The sequence below is a fragment of the Triturus cristatus genome, chromosome 6 (genome assembly GCF_964204655.1).
Source record: "Triturus cristatus chromosome 6, aTriCri1.1, whole genome shotgun sequence".
Classification (NCBI taxonomy): Eukaryota; Metazoa; Chordata; class Amphibia; order Caudata; family Salamandridae; genus Triturus; species Triturus cristatus.
In genome coordinates this window covers 374,763,918-374,782,634 of record NC_140589.1, presented here as the reverse complement: position 1 = coordinate 374,782,634, position 18,717 = coordinate 374,763,918, and the positions used below count along the sequence as shown (strand labels likewise).

Below are 18,717 nucleotides of genomic sequence, written 5' to 3'. Positions count from 1 at the left end.
GAGGAGGCCACCGTTTGCCTGGACACAGAACTTCCTGGTTGGAATGGGACATTGCTGTCATCCAAGAGTACCCTCTTCTTCATCAGATTGAGCAAACTCACCTTAACCTTTGACATGAGTACTGATGCTGCAAATTTGACTGGATAACAGCACAGTGTTGTATATTTTAATTTGAGGATTAGATCGGTAAGGTGCTATATTGCTATAACGGTAGGGTACTTATTGTCCCCGGAAGCTGTTGTAAAGTCAGTGAGTTGGTGACTGGGGCAGTCATCCCTTTGCTGCCTATTAGAAACACCACTATGTCAGAGATGTTCTGGCAAACCTGGTTACCATGGTAATGCGGATAGACAAACTTCCAGTAGTGAGCCTGGATGACGAGACCTAGGAGGCACAGGATCATCCACTGATGGGGAGGAACTATCTAGTGCCTTGTCTTTCATATAGTTCTGTAAACCCCCAGGGCGAAAGGGCCCACAAATTGAACTGTTTTATTGTATGATCTTACTCTAATGCCAGTATTTAATGACCGTGACTGAGGAGACGACTAGAGAACAACACTTAGAGAGGACCTCTTTATAACTAGGATTACAGTGGTACCCATATGGAGCACGCCCCAGGTAGAGGCATATCTACTAACCAATTTCACTAATTAATATTGAAAGAAACATTTTGGCAGAGGCCCTTTCCTCTTCTCTTGTCAGGCTAATTAAACATCCTGATACAGCCTGAACAAAATGGGTTTATGCCACAACATACAAACATACGTAATCTCCATCGACTTCATCTTGTGTGGGCCTCTGCACAGGAATTCGACAGTCCTTAGCCATTATTTCGATTGATTCCCCAAAAGTCTTTGACTTGGTGAGCTATTCCATATTTTCTACCACATGAACTTAGAGCCGCGCTTCCTCACATGGTTCAGACCCTCTGCATAGTTCCCATAGCTGGGGTGATGGTGATATACCATCACCCTACCCTATTCCAAATACAACATGGTATGATTCTCAAGAACTCTAAAAGAAGGGCATTCAGCATCCAGTACAGTATAATAGTAAGTACCAACGAAAGACTGAAAAAATAGCTACGAGCGCAAAATTACATCTTCGGAGTGCCTTGTGCTAATCCCTTGCTTTTTCGTGGCATACATAGTGAAGAATGTGTATTCGTAGTTCATGGTGTGTTTGTTTACAAGCATATTAATTATGGTATCGTGAGTTGCCAGTAATTCTCTCCCATTTCCCCTGCAGTTGTCTTCCCATGTTCATAGTCAACTTTACTTCCCCCGAGTGGTTCTGAGTCCAGGGGTGAAGCGCGCACCCACACACTCATCCCCAAAACACACAAACACAAAACTATATGGTGAATTATCTTCCATAAACACTCCAAGAGGCACGCATCACGACCCTAATTCCTTTCCATTACTCTGCTGCGGTCAAACCATACATTTCTGGGCCTGTTACCTAAACAATGGGTGAGTACTCAAGGTCGCCTGCCTATTGTCCAGTGGAGCACAAATTAACCTTCTGCTTCTCCTACAGTATCGTGCATGGACAAACAAATAAGCCATCTACGCTTTAAAATATGTTTTATTTTACTCCATCCGTTTTATATATACGGTTTTGAAAATAAACTTGAACAGACTTGTTTTATGACTAGAGTTTCTGGAGGACTTTGGTTACAAAATCGGTTTAATATTACCATATATACATTTTCTTAAAATTTGGCCTTTGATACACTGTCTTTTTCTTAACAGGTAACTTCCCAGATTCGTGTAAAATTGATGCCTGTGTTTTGAACTCGGAAGAAGAAAAAGACGAAAAGTTACAGAAATGGAGTAAAAGGAATGAAGGGAAATGGAAACCTCTTCTTTCCCTTACAAAGGTATTTTTCAGCATTACAAGATATTTCTTCTTTGCTCACTAATTAAATAGAGGGTTAGAAAGTAGGACAGCTTGTGTTTTTGAAACACTAAACAACTCTGCAATGCAGCTCAAACGTAGTGAATCAATGGCAAAGAATGCATCTGAAGTTTGGCATGCAACAGTTTCTTCAAGAGCTATCTATAAGAAAATCTGTTAACACAAGTCAGTATGTCTCTTTTATATTACAGGTATATGAGCCCTGGGTCAGAATCACAGCTCTAGGTTTCAACACAGACATATTGCCAAAAATGTCTTGTTACTTACCTGTAATCTTCATTACCCCAATTAGGGTCCTCCCTTTTCCGGTCCTTACAACGTGAGGCAGTCCTGCCTCCACCCAGCCAATCAAAACGTTGGAAACCAAAAAGGCTAAAGGTTACATAAGCCCCTCCCACCCACCGCTATGCCTGTTATCAACAAGACCCAGACACAAACACAGCGGGAGGGAGGCAGGAAAGAGGACTGGGACGGGGAGGACCCTAATCGGGCTAATGAAGATTACCGGTAAGTAACAAGTAACAAGACATTACCCCCTCATGGGTCCTCCCCGTCCCAGTCCTTACAACGTGAGGAACTCACAAGTTGAGAACCAAGAATAAAAACGCAAGACACCAGGGATCCATGCAAAAAGTAAAAAACTTTAATCAAATAAATTCAAAACGCCAACAGCAAAACTGTCAACAGAGGCATGAAAAACATCATGGCGATAATGCCGGACAAACGTGTGATGGGACTGCCAAGTGGCCACCCTACAAATCTCCTGGATAGAGACTCCCGCCGCCTCAGCCGGGGAGCAGACACAGAACGCGTCACTGGAGGTAAATCTGAAGAGCCCTGTGAACATCCAAAGAAGGGGGACATTGAACCCGCCTTGGCAGGCAAATCAGGAAGAATCACCTCATGCTGCAAATGGAAATTTGAAAAAACTTTAGTCAAAAAAGCTGGATCAAGCCACAAAACAACCCGATTCTGCAGGAACTGTAAATAAGGAAAAGAAATGAGCAAGGCACACAACTCACCCAACCAACGAGCGGAGGTGATGGCCAGCAAAAAAGCCACTTCAGCGGACAACCTCAACAAGTCCGCCTCCATCAAAGGCTCAAAAGGGGGCAACTGCAGATCCCGTAAAACAATAGGCAAATCCCACGAAGGTACGATCACAGGATAGACCGGTCGATGAAGCCGAAAGCTCCGAAGAAGCCGACTCACCAAAGGGGCAAAAACCTCCCAAGGAGGCCACAGGACCCCAACAAGCAGGAACCGCCACCCACTGAACAGACAAAATGGAAGGGGAAAGGCCCTTTAAATACCATCCCAGGCAAATTCCAAACACAGAACCAGCACAGGATTCACCCCATGGGAATAACACCAAGAGACAAAAGAGCCCCAATGACGACCATAGCATTTGAGGGTCGGGAACGCAACTGGCCAAGCTTCCCAGAGAATGCTGGATCTCAGCCCTTGAAACCACCAGACCTAACAAGGACTTCAACCCCACCCTAGCCAACGAGAAATTTAATTACTGGATCCAGAGCTCCCTAGACATTGTACTCCCCATTGGCCACACACACAATAAATGCAGAGCAAAGATGTCTCCCTGGTGCTTCCCTAAATTACGGGAGCTCAAGCAACACTGCAAAAGGCTAGAGAGGAAATGGAGACAGACCTATGCAGCCCCTAGCAAAGCCAAATACTGGGAGGCAATAAAAACATATAAACTTGAAATTAAACTCGCTCAAGTTGCCTTCTATGCGGAAAAAATTAAGGCAGCCTCCAACTTCCCCAAGAAGATCTATTGTATTGCCAAAACCCTCTCAAAACTGCCCCAGAAGCAACTTGCCTCCTACGATGTTCTATCCCGGTGAAACAATCTGGCTGAGTTTTTCCATCAGAAAGTACAAAATATTTACTCCACCTTCACTCCTCTCCCGGTCGGAACCCACTAACTGTTTAGGACACGGAACCCAAGCCACTTTGGAACTACTTCCTCCCTTAGATCTCGTATCTTTTAAATCCATCATGCTCCGGGTCAAGTCAGGTTCCCCCTTAAACCCAGCGCCTCCCCGCGCACTGTTACCAGTCATAGCAAACGTCATAACAACTGTGCTCGACTTGCTGAACGCCTCCATCTCCGCTGGAGTTGTCCCCCCGGGATGGAAATGCGCCATAGTAAAGGCCCTTTTAAAAAAAACAACTCTAGACGAGAACAACCTGAGCAACTATCGCCCAATCTCCCTACTTCCTTGGCTGAGTAAGATATTGGAGAAACATATTAACTCAGTGTTGGTAGAGTTTTTAGAAACCAACAACTTACTCCATCCCTCACAGACTGGCTTCCGTCCACAACACGGGACTGAAACCACCCTCCTTGCTGTAAAGGAGGAGGCAAGGAGGATCCTGGATCAGGGAGGTTCTGTGGCAATCATTCTTCTCGATCTCAGTGCTGCATTTGACACTGTAAACCACGACACACTGATTCTGAGATTAAGGGATCTGGGTGTACCATGGAATGCCATCGCCTGGCTACATTCCTTCCTAGGTGATCAATCTTTCCAGGTCTTTGAAGGCAATGTTGTTTCCAAAAGGATGCCCCTAAGTTGTGGTGTGCCTCAGGGCTCTTCCCTGAGCCCCACATTATTCAATATCTACATTAGTCCCCTGGCAGAGATTGTCCTTCCATTTGGCATAAAAATCATCACCTACGCTGACAACACTCAGCTTGTAGTGTCATTACACCACCCGAAAAATCATCAAGTCATCTTGAAAGCTGTCTTAGGGAGGTGGCCAAATGGATGGAACTCTCTTGCCTGAAACTTAACGGGGACAAAACCAAGATTATGCTTCTCAGAAACTCCCCCTCTCTCACATGGGAGCCATTTTGGCCGAAATGCCTTGGCTCCGCTACAGTACCCAAAGAACAGATCAAAAGCCTTGGCATATGGCTGGACCGCTACCTCAGCTTTAAACACCAGGCAGCGAAACTCTCAGCTACCTGCTACGGTCTGCTGATGATGCTACGTAAGATACTCCCCCTTCTCCCATTTCAAGCAAAAAAATCATGGTACAAGGTCTCATTCTCTCCCATTTAGATTATGGGAACATCCTGTCTCTAGGGGCCCCCCAATCCACCATAAGCAAGATTCAAACAATTCAAACTGTGCAGCCCGCACGCTCCTCCAGACTCCTCATCGACAGTCTGCGGCCCCTGCGTTAAGGAGCCTCCACTAGTTACCGGAAAGGAAGAGAATCCAATTTAAAGCCATGTGCATTGTGCACAAGGCTTTTTGGAAGACAGGCTCTTTAATCAGCCAGCCCCTGATAACACCCTACTAGCCGAACAGACATCTCCGCTCAACATCCTCTTCCCTCGCCCTACTGCCCAGAATAAAGAGAGCTAGATGCGGTGGGCGCTCTTTTTCCTACAACTCCACCAAGCTTTGGAATGCTCTCCCCCTCTGTATGCGGACGGAGCCCAATCTCCTACCCTTCCTCAAACTCTTAAAAACCTTACTTTTTAACAACCGCTGATTTCTTTCCTCTGTCTGCGTCTGTCCACAGCGCTGGGATGCCTCAGGGTTGCTATATAAATGTTTTTTTCATTTAATTTCATTTCATTTCAAGGGTCGAAGGCCGACGTGACAACTGGATGTCACGAGCCCCCACAGAGGAACAGACCAAGGACTCCAATGTCAACCGCTCAAGAGCCAAGTCGTCAACTGCAAACGACAAAGATAAGGCAGAGACAGGAGCTCAAACTGAAGAGGAGCTGGAACATAAGGAAGCCGGACAAACCAAACCTCCGCCAGCCACAACAGGAGAGGAAACCAAAGGCGGCGAGGCCAGAAAGGAGCAATCAACTGGACCGTTACTCTCTCCCCCCCCGAATCTTCTGCAGCTCCCTCGGTGGGAGGGGAAGGCATACAGAAGGCCAGGGAATTGAAAGAGCATCCACCGCCCAAGCCTGAGGACACATAACCTCCGAACAAAACCGGGGCAGAAGAACGTTGTGAGGAGAGGCAAAGAGATCGATCCAGGGAGTCCCGAACCGAAGACAAAGGGACTGGAACAGAGAAAGAGAGAGATGGTACAGATGGTACATAACAGAGGATGGAAAATTGCGGCTCAAAGCGTCGGCATGAAAATTCAAATGTCCCCGAATGTATACCACCCTCAAGGCCAACAGATGAGATTCCGCCCAAGCACAAATCATGGAGGCCAGCAGGTTCAGAGATTCGCACTTGGTCCCCCCCTGATGGTTTAAGTAACGAGCCACCTCATTGTCGGCACGAACCAACAGATTCGTCCCTTGGAGATGAACCTGAAAGAAGTGCACCGCCTCCCAGATGGCCGCCAACTCCCACCAGTTTGAGGAACGGGCGCTGTTTCTCCGAGACTACCGACGCTTGGCCTCCAAGTACCCCAACGTGGCCCCCCAACCCCAAAGACTGGCATCCGTTGTCAACAAAAGGGAAGGTGGAAGACAAAACCAAACCCCCTTCTCCAGATTTGGAGTGCAAAGCCACCAGTCCAAGTCCCGACCCAGAGCAGGAGAGATTGGAACCAGAGTCTTGCAGTCTGCTCAGGAGGAGTCCCACCGAGCCAACAGATGAGTCACCAAGGGCTTGAGATGCAGGCGAACCCAAGGAACCCCAGCAGTGGTGGCAGCCATCAACCTCTGGATCCACAACCAAACACGAGTCGGTGCAGAGGGACGACTCAAAAGATCCTGCAACCGAGTCTGCAGAGAAAGGATCCGAACAGGAGGGAGAACCACCTTCCCCAGAGAGGTGTCGAACAGACCCGCGATGAACTGAAGTCTCTGAACTGGATCCAGATGAGACTTGGCCAGATTCAACTTGAACCCCAGATCCTGGAACAGGGTCAACGTAGCCTCCACTGCCAGAAAACCCTTAGGAAAGGAGGAAGCAGAGATCAAACAATCATCAATATAGGAAAACACAGAGAAATCCTGATGCTGCAAAACCCCCACAGCAGGAGGCAATACCTTGGTGAAAGACCTAGGAGCAGTGGAGAGGCCGAATGGCAAAACCTGAAACTGGAAATGCATCCCCCGGACAGCAAACCTCAGGAACCGCTGACTGGCAGGATGGACTGGAATGTGAAAATAGGCGTCTTCCAAGTCCAGAGAAGCCAAAAAATCGCCCTCCTTGATGAAGGGAATGACGGACTGCAAGGTGACTATCCAAAAATGATCCAACTGCACCAGGTTGTTTAAAGATCGGAGATTCAGTATTGGACGGAAGGAACCATCTGGCTTTGGTACCAGAAACAGAAGGGAATAGAACCCCAGGCCCACTTCCTCCAAAGGAACCGGCACAACAACCCCTTTTGACAACAACATGGCGACGCCGGACAACATGGCAGACGGCCTCACAGGATCTCTTGACAACTGAGTAGCTTGAAAGCAATCTAGAGGGGGAGGGCCGAGGAAGGGAATCTTGGAACCCCACCTGATGACAGACAAGACCCACTGGCTGGAAATCAGAGCTGACCAACAGCACAGAAGCAAACAGAGCCTAGCCCCCATAACGGCAAAGTCACTTTCGTTCCCGTACCAGAGGGATTCTGCTGCTGTTGCTGCTGCTGCTGAGGCCGGGACTTATAATGGAACGCGGCCCCCCAACCATGACCACGAAAGGGCTGAGAGGACAAAGCCCCCTGAAAACCCTATTTATGAAAACAGGACTTCTTCTTAGGCAAAGGCAGAAAAGGCTTCAACATCTTCTTCTCCTCAGAATGCTGTACCATAGCATTCAAAGCGTCCCCAAAGAGACGGGGACCCTCAAAAGGCAGCTTATGGACCAAGGTCTTCTGCACTGCCTCAAGACGCCAAGGTTTGGTCCAGATAGACCTCCTACCAGCCACCGCCGCCCCGGCATCCGAGGAGAAGGCCCACAAGGAATCAAAAGTCACATCCGAGAAGAATTGCGCCAAGACCTCCATCTGAGCCAACACAGGAGTAGGATCCCCCTGCTCTTGAAGACAGTCAAACAACTTCTCAAAATCCTTCAGAAGGACCTGTGAGGCATAGGGCGCATAAGTGCTAGCACGCACCCCAAAATGAGAAGCTGCGTAAGAACGCTTGAGAGCAGACTCCACCTTCCGCTCTACCGGATCCGACAGAGAAGCCTCCTCCGAAGAAAAAGAAGAAGAGGAAGCAGAAGCCATAGAGGACAAAAGAGAATTGACCTTGGGAACTGCAGGAAACTGGGAGTCAAAGTCCGCCAGGCGATACCGCTTCCCCAGAAAGTGAGGGATACCCTGCTTATCAACCTCAAGCCATTCCTTAGTCAGTATATCCTTCAGGACATCATGGAAGGGAAGGTCATCCACCACAGAGGAACTATATGGGAAGTAAAAACTCTCATCAGACAATGACTTAGGGTCAAAACCAAGCACCTCTCGAATATGGACCAACATATCCGAAAAATCCTTGCCCTGGACGTACTTTCCTTTAGGGCAATTGTACATGCCCTCCTCATCATCCTTGGACCTCTTAGCCGCAGGCTACAGCAGCGCAGACTGGACAGCAGAATTGATCAATTCCTGAAAGTCAGCCGTAGAAATCTGCAAAACATCATCTTCCTGCAGGTCCCGGACAGTATGCTGCTTGTAAACTGCCTTAGCAGGCACCAGAGAAGAAGCCCCCCCATTCATTTCAAGGAAAAAGGAGTAATCCCCACAGGAACCTCCCAAAACACACAAAGGAAGTGTCCAGCAACCTCCAATAAATACTGCCCCCAAATTCTATGTCTCGTAACGTGAGACCTGAAAACCAAAAAAGGGGCAGCTCTGCAGTCTTCACCCACAGCCACATACTTCAAAAATGGCCGCGGGGGCATTACGCTGCATGCAAACTCCAGCGTTGTAATGACCCGAGGCCAGGACACCAGTAGAGCTCCCCGTCCCAGTCCAGCACATGTGCGGGGAGCATCCAGACCTCAGAGCAGGAGCGCGGCCGACCGGAGCATCGGTATGGCCGCGCACAGAAAAACAACAGAATCAACACAAAACTGCAAAATAACCTTTTGAAATCAAAGTTCCAGAAAGACTCACGGTACCGCAACCATGCCGCAGGAAATCCGGAAATGGAAACAGGAACACGGAGCACCAGCATTCCGACCGCCGTAGGAGCAGAAAAAACAAGCATTTGCAATGCAATAGGTCTCGCATTTGCGAGAGTTTAAGCTATTTGCATTGTAAATGACACTGCCTTTTATTTTTTCTGTTTTGATAACTAACACATAAATAAAAGGCATTGTCATTTACAATGCCAATAGCTCAAACTCTTGTAAATGCGAGACCTATTTCACTTCAAAGAAGCGGCCGCCGTTATCCCGGGTTGGTTGGAAAGTGAAAGTGCGCATAGAGCGCTGAATGTTTCAGGAAAGCATGTTGTGGCTGCAATAGGAGAAACTCATTCAAGAAAATAGTGCTTACAGACTAATTAAGACATACCGTGTAACAACAGAAGTAAAAGCACCAGTCCTCATTGGAGGTTACAAATGAAGACAAGGAGGGACTAACAAGCCTATTAACGAATCAGTAGCCATCATTTACGAAGCACAATGACACAAGCAGTGGCGTACCAAGGTCAGGTGGTACCCGGTGCGGAAAATTTCTTGTCACCCCCGGCTTGGCTTGACAAAATGGCAAAAATATGTGTTTAAAACACATATTTTTGCCATTTTGTCAAGCCGGGGGTGACAAGTGTCATCACTGAGGGGGGTGATAAAATGGTAAAAATATGTTTAAAACACATATTTTTGCCATTTTATCACCCCTTGAGTGATGACACTTGGGACTGCCCGCACCCACCGCACCCCCATTCCTACGCCCCTGGACAAAAGCCAATTACAAATATAGACAGAGAGTGTGCAGGGCTTTAAGGCCATACTCTAATACAGCAAGCCTCGCAGAGCTGTGCATGCGCTGCCCTGGCTCGACATAAAAAGTAGGTGCTGAGACTGGTCCCTTATCGGCTCCTCATTTTTGCTCTCTCCCTCAGGGTGGAAAAAAAATCTTAACTCTGCAGCAATACCACCCTTCACCTGGATGTAACTTCAAAGAGACTCGTTATAGTTCTTTCACAGTCTCAGCATTTCAGCACTGAAGCATTTTCAATATTATATTCAACGAAGCCATAGTTGTTGCTTATTTATTTTATGCAAATAACAACCATTGACAACAACAACGTCCTGGCTTGTTGTAGGCATAATCTTACTTGTAATATATATCTGGATGCAACAATAGAAGCAGCAAAATACCAGTAGCACAGCAAACTGTGCTAGGCACAGATATTTAGGGTGTTTTAAGCCACGCCCTTAATTACATCAGCCACGCCCCTTTGAGAGACCCCCAGTTTTTTCATCCCACTTAAAGCGCTGCTGCTAATATTCTTTCAATTAACAAGGCCACGCTACAGAAAGACATTGAGTTGCTTATCTGTTTAGGGGCTCTTCCCTGTCACTGCATGGACCTTTAAAACCTCTGGTCAGCTGTCCAGCCGGTCCACGGTTAAAAACCACAGAGAAGCGGGCATTTCAGGGTCTGCAACCACTCTTCATGCGCTCATTCTAGCAATACCCCCACAGCCGCACCCTCGGGCCGGGGTCAGGACAAAGGAGTATTGTGCTGGCCACGGAATTCAAGGCGCCCGACTTTTGCCCCTTCAGCTTTCTAACTGCAGCTCAGAATAAAAGTGAGTGAGGGGATATAATGCGGCTGTGTGTAAGCCCGGGGTGACCGCCACTCCTTTCAAACAGGCTTCTATGCTGAATATGTATGACGTTTTGAAAAACACAAGCAATTGCGCCCCAACCTCCCCCCTCAAAATGGTGCACATTACACCGTTCCAGTCATTTTTGTAGTGCACATTCTTCTTCTGTGTGACCTCGCAGCACTATATTAGGAAAATCCAATTTAACATCCTCTCTAAGCAGCCCTGTTTGTTTTATTCACGCAGACAGGGCAAACCTTGAAAACGGGTGACATTAGGCGGTTTATTCTCTTTCTTGTTTCCCAAGTGATCGATGGTTTCGCTGGCGATGAAGCGCTGGTTTCATTATCAAGTCCATTGCAGTGATCAGATTTTTTTCTCTCCATTGTTATATAGCACAAACTCGACCCGAAGGTACTGGAGCGCTTTACATGAGCACCAGTTACGTTACACAAGGACACATCTCTTTCTCCTCATATCACAAGCTCGGCTCGGATCCGTCATTGTTTTGCGTCCCACCGGCTGCTGTGGGAGTCCATGACGTGCGTGTCGCTCTTACAACTAAGACTGAATAAGTAGGCCTCGGTGTGGTAAGAGAGTGACTTGCGGACCCGGAGTCTCTTGTTCCAACGTCGAAGGCAGTGGGTATGCTTTGTGCTCCAAGCGATGGTGACAACTGTTTCACATTTATTTATTAATATTGTTGAGTGCATAGTAGGTCAATGCCGACGGCAAGAGCTCTGTGCGTGTGTGAGATAGAACTGCGGTTTGCGCAGCTGCAGTTTTTAAACATTACAATACAACCACCACCTCCCTGCAGCGCTCAAGGCTGCCACAAAAATGGAATATATATAGAAAGAAAAATATAAAATGCTAAAGGGTGCTCTCGAAAAGTTCCTTAGATCTTTCTTTATCGTCAGTGCTCCACACTCTTCGGCAGGGCAGATTTAAAGCAGTAGGGCCACTTTTAGACAGATAATCCACTATCAATTACAGTTGCGCATCTTCTCATCCACAGTAAGGGAGGACTTAAGTCGGGGTCTTCTTGGTCTCCAACTCTTGAGGGGAGGGGGGGGGGCAACCCTTCCGGGGGGCCTGTTATTCAGCCCAAGGCCAGATCTGTGAGCTATTGGTGACCCAGGGGCGCCTCATCACATTCGGCAGGGGGGTGGGGGGCATCATTCACTCTGTGCGTTCGCTGTTGGCAGTCCCGAGTGAGCGGGAAGGTCGTTAAAGAGTAGGCTTTGCAAGTAGCAGATTACTTCCCCTATCAAATCAGGACCAAGTATCCCGTTCGAAGTGATAAACGTTGACTGATAGAACGCCACAGTTCCCCCTTTGGCAGCTGGCTGAGTGCAAAGCATTGTTTCTAGGAGCTTGAGTGTGGCACAGTTGGAAAACCGAATAAATACCACGGTGAATATATTTCTGCAGGAGAGGTGGCAATAGTCACGCATCAAAAACCCCAGAGCAAATAAAAACAAGCATTGGCCACGCTGCCGCGGCCGCCAAAGTGAGGTTGCGATTCTACAAAAGCTTTAAAATAAAAAAAACATTAACATACACAAGCTTTCGCCACGCGGCCGCGAAAGTGAAAGTGAACGCGATTGCGATCGCGTGCTGTGGAGGAAAGACACATGGCGCTGCGCGCGTGCACGTTCACCTGCACTGAAGCTTTAGGCCACGGCAGCACTTTGAAAAGCCCGTATACAAAATGTCTCGGCCAGACCAGCGCATGCGCAGGATCAGGCGAGACCTAAAAACAGCATGGTGGTGGGTGGGAGGGGCTTATGCAATCTTTAGCCTTTTTGGTTTCCAGCGTTTTTATTGGCTGGGAGGAGGCAGGAGTGCCTCACGTTGTAAAGACTGAGACGGGGAGGACCCATGAGGGGGTAATGATTAGGCCACCTACATTTGACATTAAGCCTCGCTAATCCGGATAGAGCCATGGTTTCTAAACAATTTTTAGCTGACACCATAAGAATTTGGAAAACATGGCCCACCAAAAAGGCAAGAAATGGCCCATAGGTCAATAATTTTGTTGTGCACAGAATAAACATCTAAGATTTGTGAATTTCAGAGACCTGGGTAATGTGTTTAATGCAGTAAGGACAGAAAGAGTGTTCATAGGTCTAAGAAAGAAAATGTAAACAATGATTACTTATGTGATCCTTAACTTTAAGACTAAATCTGAATATTAAACTCAAATCCTAGTAGCCATAGCTAAAAGGCATGCCTATGCATTTATATCTGTTCTCGTAATTCTTTCTCATAATGCCCTGAAGCCATTACTATGAGACATATAATACAATCTTTGCAGGTAATGATGCGTTCAATTGGACCAACCTAAATGATATAGAGATTCTGTCCTGCAGGACCCTGTTGAACCACTTATTCGTGTCTCTGAAAAAGCTGGATCCGAAGATTCCACACATGATCTCCTTGATCTTTGCAATCTCGAATTGGACAAATCGGAAAATAATGAAAACTGCCCCATTCATTTGTGCATTTGACATTTGGGGATACCTGGCATTCACCAAACTGCATCGGGAAACAGAACTGGCAAGATGGATTAGGGGAATTTGTCAAACACGAAAAGCCATATTTACACATTACACTTGCTTGCTGTTTGACAACGCCAAACCCCCGCGTTAGTGTTCAAGCAGGTCAGTTGCTGGTGCACACCAAGGTAACAAGAGCTGCAAGAAAAACAAGCATTTGCAATGCAATAGGTCTCGCAATGGCAAGATATTGAGCCATTGGCATTCTAAATGACAATGCCTTTTATTTATGTTTTAAAAAAACCTGCAATAATAGAAGGCATTGTCATTTACAATACCAATAGGTCAAAGTTTCTAAATGCGCGACCTATTGCATTGCAAATGCTTGTTTACTATTCAGCATCTTAACAGCTCTGGTTTTTTCCTGCATTGTGCCATTCAGGGCAAAGATTGCATTTGGCTGGTAAATCATGCAGGCATTATTACTAAAACGGGACTAAATGCAATGAAAATGGACTACATAAAAGTAATGGCACTTAAGTAAAAGAAATACCATGCTCCGGGGCAGATGCTAAATGTCAGCTAAATTATGCAGGATGTTATTTCCTTGTGCAAGTTTTGTTACCCACGAAAGACGGCAGACTAGTAATTCATAAATAAACGTTTTCAGATGAGGTGGAACCCAGCATGCTTTGTGGGCGAGGACACTAAGAATTACCTTTCATTGCAGCTTGTTACATACTTAGATGTTTATAGGTTAAAATAAGGATTATTTAAAACACAAATGTAACTGTGGAACTTCAGATGTGTACAGAGCACACTAACCAAGAAAGGGAGCCACATTTAGTTACAGTCATAAGCACGTGACCATTTTATTTTAATGACATCAGTACGGAATAACGTAGTTTAAAGTATGTTGACTTCCGTAACATTAGAGTAAGTAACATTAGAGTTGATATAGCTGCCTGGGGTAACTGCCCATTTCATTTAGTGCTAAAAGGAAGTAGAACTGTTTTATAGATGTCAGTCACGGCTTCACTCAGCCAGAGCCATGGACTGGAAACATAAAGCAAGGGGAAGAGGGGCGCCTCGCGGATGCGCTGTGGGCTCTCTGTTTCACATTAAAAGCAGTGCTCCCCGACAATCCATTAGGGTAGACTCCTAACTGACACGTTTATACCTTCTCCCAGCGAGCTGCAAGAAGGAGATTTGTTTTAGAAATGCTTAATTTCACTGGCTGAGAAGACCGATATTAAACATTTCAAACTATTACCAACAGAGGAAGAGAGAAAAGCCACGTCTTTTCAAAGGTGTACTATGCTCTTGCCCAAGTCCTAAATAAGTGTCAGAGGCACAGATGTGTGTGTATCTGATGGCAAGCTTTAAGTCGAACCAAGGCCTGATTGACTCAACCTTCGGCTCCCACAGAAACTCCAAGTATAATTTTTACAGTCGAGTCTCCCTCTCCCTCCAATATGGCCCCCGACCACACAGCCAATCCCATAAAGGGACACATAATGCACCAGAACGACCTGTTTTTTTGTTTCTGCACTACTCCGAGTGCTGTGTTGCTGCTGGTCAGGTATGTGTGGGGCGGCGGTCCTGCTTTAGCGGACTCTGGGGCCCCGTGTTCGCTTGGCTGGGGGGACTTTGTTTCTTTTCTGTAAATGCATTGTTTGTGTGATTGTCCCCCTGTGCAGCGTGCCTCTCCGGTTTCAGCTTTAGCGAACCCGGAGTGGCGGCGGTCGGGTCATTTTGGGTCCCGCCTCCTGATATTGATGTGCCTCTATGTCCTGCTTTAGCGGACTTCAGAGGTGCGTTTTTGAGTGTCTGCCGACCGCGCGTCCTGCTTTAGCGGACTTCTGAGGTCGGCACTCTCTTCGGGATCGCACTTCCTGCTTCCTTCGGATTCTTACTTGCACTGGTTTGTGGATTTCCTCGGCGTTTCTGGGGATTTCTCGGTGGCGTTTTTTATATTGGAGTTTCTGTGGGAGCCGAAGGCTCATTGGTGATTACTGTGGCGAGGAAGAGGGACGAGGAGGTAATGAATATGGAAGTACAGAAATTAACAGACAGCTGCACGAGCGCCTCGTAATTCCTGATCCAGACAGTAAACGTGTTACCAGTCACATTTGAAGTTAAAACGAAACGGAGCCATCATGCTTTCAACCGGGAAATTTCAACTGCCTGAAGTACTGGAACCTCCTGGGTAAAGTGCGGGGAAGAATTCTAAATTACCAGGGAAATCTGATCCGGAATTGTCAGCGCAGCGCTCGTGACGAACTCCATGCTAATTATGTATGCAGGTGAGCATGCTGGGCTGCAAACATCCTAAAATAAAGTTCCCCTCGGACACAATTAACACATGAAAGCGAACGAAAACTGTGGTTAGGCGGTGCTGCTTCCGGATAAAACGGAAGTGACTTATCGCATGCACAGCCAACCATAAGCCTGCTAAGAAGAACAAATCCACAGCTAACAAATAGCAAGGGAAAGTACAGGGGAGTTTCACCCCTGATACTGATTACTTGAAGTCTCAGCGAGACAGCGCATGCGCGCTGCCAAGCCAGACCTGAAAATGGGAAGGTTTCAAAGAGCAGACTGCCTGAGTCACCAATATTGTCTGAATTGTTTACACAGAGACAGACTGATCTCCAGAATATATGGTGTTATTGAGTGAGGAAAAAGTTACTGACTCTGAGTATTTAAAAACAGGTGGGAGGCAGATGTGGAATGCAGATACTTGGAAAGTGAATGACTTGAAGTGCTAGGGGTACAGCACAGAAACGTCAAGTATGGCAAGGTTTCGGTTACATTGAACATATCCTACCTGCTCTTTACAGAGTAGAATTCAATTTACCCTACAAAGTCAGAAGACAGCCCACAAGTCAGCACAGCGATGCTGACTTGCTACATATGTCACTGTTTACATAAATAGGCAAGTTGTCAAGACATTAAGAGGATCAGCGGGCCCATAATCACTCACCACACACACACACAAACACACACACACATACATGTGTTACCATCCTTGTGGGGACTATGTGTGAATACCTGCCTTGTGGGGACTAACCTTTCCCAATGTTTTTAAAACACACTGATAACAGAAAAATGTTAAGAAAAAATTCATGAAACAGGATCCTGCTTAAAATTTGCAAATATATTGTTATTTAATCCTGCGCACAGCACCATCCTTGTGGGGACTTGAACACGTGCTACCATCCTTGTGGGGACCTAGTCCGTAACACTATTTGTGATTGAATACAGTCGAAGGCAGATGGCTAAATGTTTATTTTATGAACAAACTACACCAACAACATTATAATCTATTCATATATGTTATGTTAATGTGTCAGAAAATATCTTATTATGCTTAATGAAAAACACTTGAAGCTGTATGTGACCTATTTATTAGTGCTTAAAATCTTAGGAGATTCGGGAACTAACACATAGAAATTAACATATGGAACCAAGGAATATGGTCAAGTGGAACTCGGAGCTTCATTAGCTGCTTACATTTTTGCTAAAATAGATGTTTAAGTCCCCACAGAGATAGTGGGTGAAGATCATTGTGTTTAAGTCTCCATAGAAATAGTGTGTACATTCAAAGCTAAAATCCCATTACAAAGACCATGAAGCTCATGATGTTCAAGTCCACACAGAGGCTGTGTGTAGTTATAGGAATGCTCAAGTCCCCACAGAGATGGCATGTTATTATAGCGATGTTTAAGTCCCCACAAAGATAGTGTGTTATCATACAGATGTACAAGTCCCCACAAAGATAGTGTGTTATTACAGTGTAGTTCAAGTCCCCACAAAGATAGTGTGTTATTACAGTGTAGTTCAAGTCCCCACAAAGAGAGTGTGTTATTACAGTGTAGTTCAAGTCCCCACAAAGATAGTGTGTTATTACAGTGTAGTTCAAGTTCCCACAAAGATAGTGTGTTATTACAGTGTAGTTCAAGTCCCCACAAAGAGAGTGTGTTATTACAGTGTAGTTCAAGTCCCCACAAAGAGAGTGTGTTATTACAGTGTAGTTCAAGTCCCCACAAAGAGAGTGTGTTATTATGGCAATGTTTAAGTCCCCACAGAGATAGTGCATGAAGGTGATTGTTTTTAAGTCCTCATTAAAATAGGGTCCAATTTACGAAGGTAAACTTAGACAAAAAGTTTAACTTTACTACTTTTCAGTATTCACAAAGCCCCATACAGAGAATGTAAAGCTGATGATGTTCAAGTTGAAGCAAACACAAGGAGATGATGGACGGAGTGCATAAACTTTTCAGTCACTCACCCCCAGTCACAGATCTGGATTGAATCTATCATTGTTCTTTAGCTCACTTCCCCACCCCAGTTCAGACCCAGCTATATGCAAATCAGTCTTGACCCTGTGCCTCATGGGAACTGTCCAGCCCGAACTGCCAAGCCAGGTCTTCCGTGGACCGGAAACAAGCATCCTGGGACCGGTTTCGGGGTAACATCCCCTCATCAGCCAAGCTAGCTTGAATCCAGTGGCAAAGTGAGCAAGCGACCCACGTCTGGGCATACCCTGCCAACTTAGGGCAAACAAAGCAAACACAAGGAGATGATGGACGGAGCACTGAAACTTTTCACTCACTCACCCCCAGTCACAGATCTGGGTTGAATCTATCATCGTTCTTTAGCTCACTTCGCCACCCCAGTTCAGACACAGCTATATGCAAATCAGTCTTGACCCTGTGCCTCATGTCATCCCCTGGTGCTTCAAGTCGAAACAGAGCTTGCGTTTAGTTACAGGACTGCTCAAGTCCCCACAGAGATGGTATGTTTTTATAGTGATGTTCAAGTCCCCACAAAGATAGTTTTATTATAGGTTTTTTTCAAGCCCCCACAAAGATAGTGTTTTATTATAGTAATTGTTTAAGTACCCACAAAGATAGTGCATGAACATGATTGTGTTTAAGTCATCATTAAAATAGGGCCTGATTCACAAAGGTAAACTTAGAGACAAAATCTAACTTTTCTACTTTTCAGTTTCACAAATGTAAACTTAGACCAAAAGTCTAACTTTACTACTTTTCTGAGCTGATGATGCTCAAGCCAAAACAGAGCTTGCGAGTAATGACAGAAATGCTCAAGTCCCTACAGAGATGGTGTGTGACTATAGTACTACCACGGTCGCCAAAGAGAATGTGTGTGATTATAGACATGCCCAGGTCCCCAAAGAGATAGTGTGTGACTATAGTATTACCACGGTCGCCAAAGAGAATGTGTGTGATTATAGACATGTTTTAATCACAAAAAATACTCCATTAGACCAATTAGTGGTCAGTGGTGTTAGTTAACTAACTGCACGCGGGAAACAAGGAAGATAACTAGGCAAAAATAGGGGAAGGAAGAGGAAATAGGGGGCCTCTATAGTGAAAGGTTGTACCTAACTCAACAATAAATGTTGGGAGGGGAACCTTAACATTTATTTAATTACCCTCACACACCCTAGTGGTGTCATGCTTCATCATTTGCTCACCCCGACTCCTACAAGTCGGGGTGGGCTCGACCACAGTGTTGGGAG

At 46.0% G+C, this 18,717-nt stretch overlaps 1 protein-coding gene across 1 annotated transcript in view; it reads left to right on the top strand.

Annotated features, from left to right (window-relative positions):
- Positions 1 to 18,717, top strand: part of ALLC (allantoicase) — an 823,350-nt gene that overhangs the window by 755,868 nt on the left and 48,765 nt on the right. Inside the window, exon 12 of the mRNA XM_085610751.1 lies at positions 1,757 to 1,884. Coding sequence (XP_085466877.1) covers positions 1,757 to 1,884 — 128 coding nt within the window. The remainder of the gene's footprint in view (positions 1 to 1,756; positions 1,885 to 18,717) is intronic.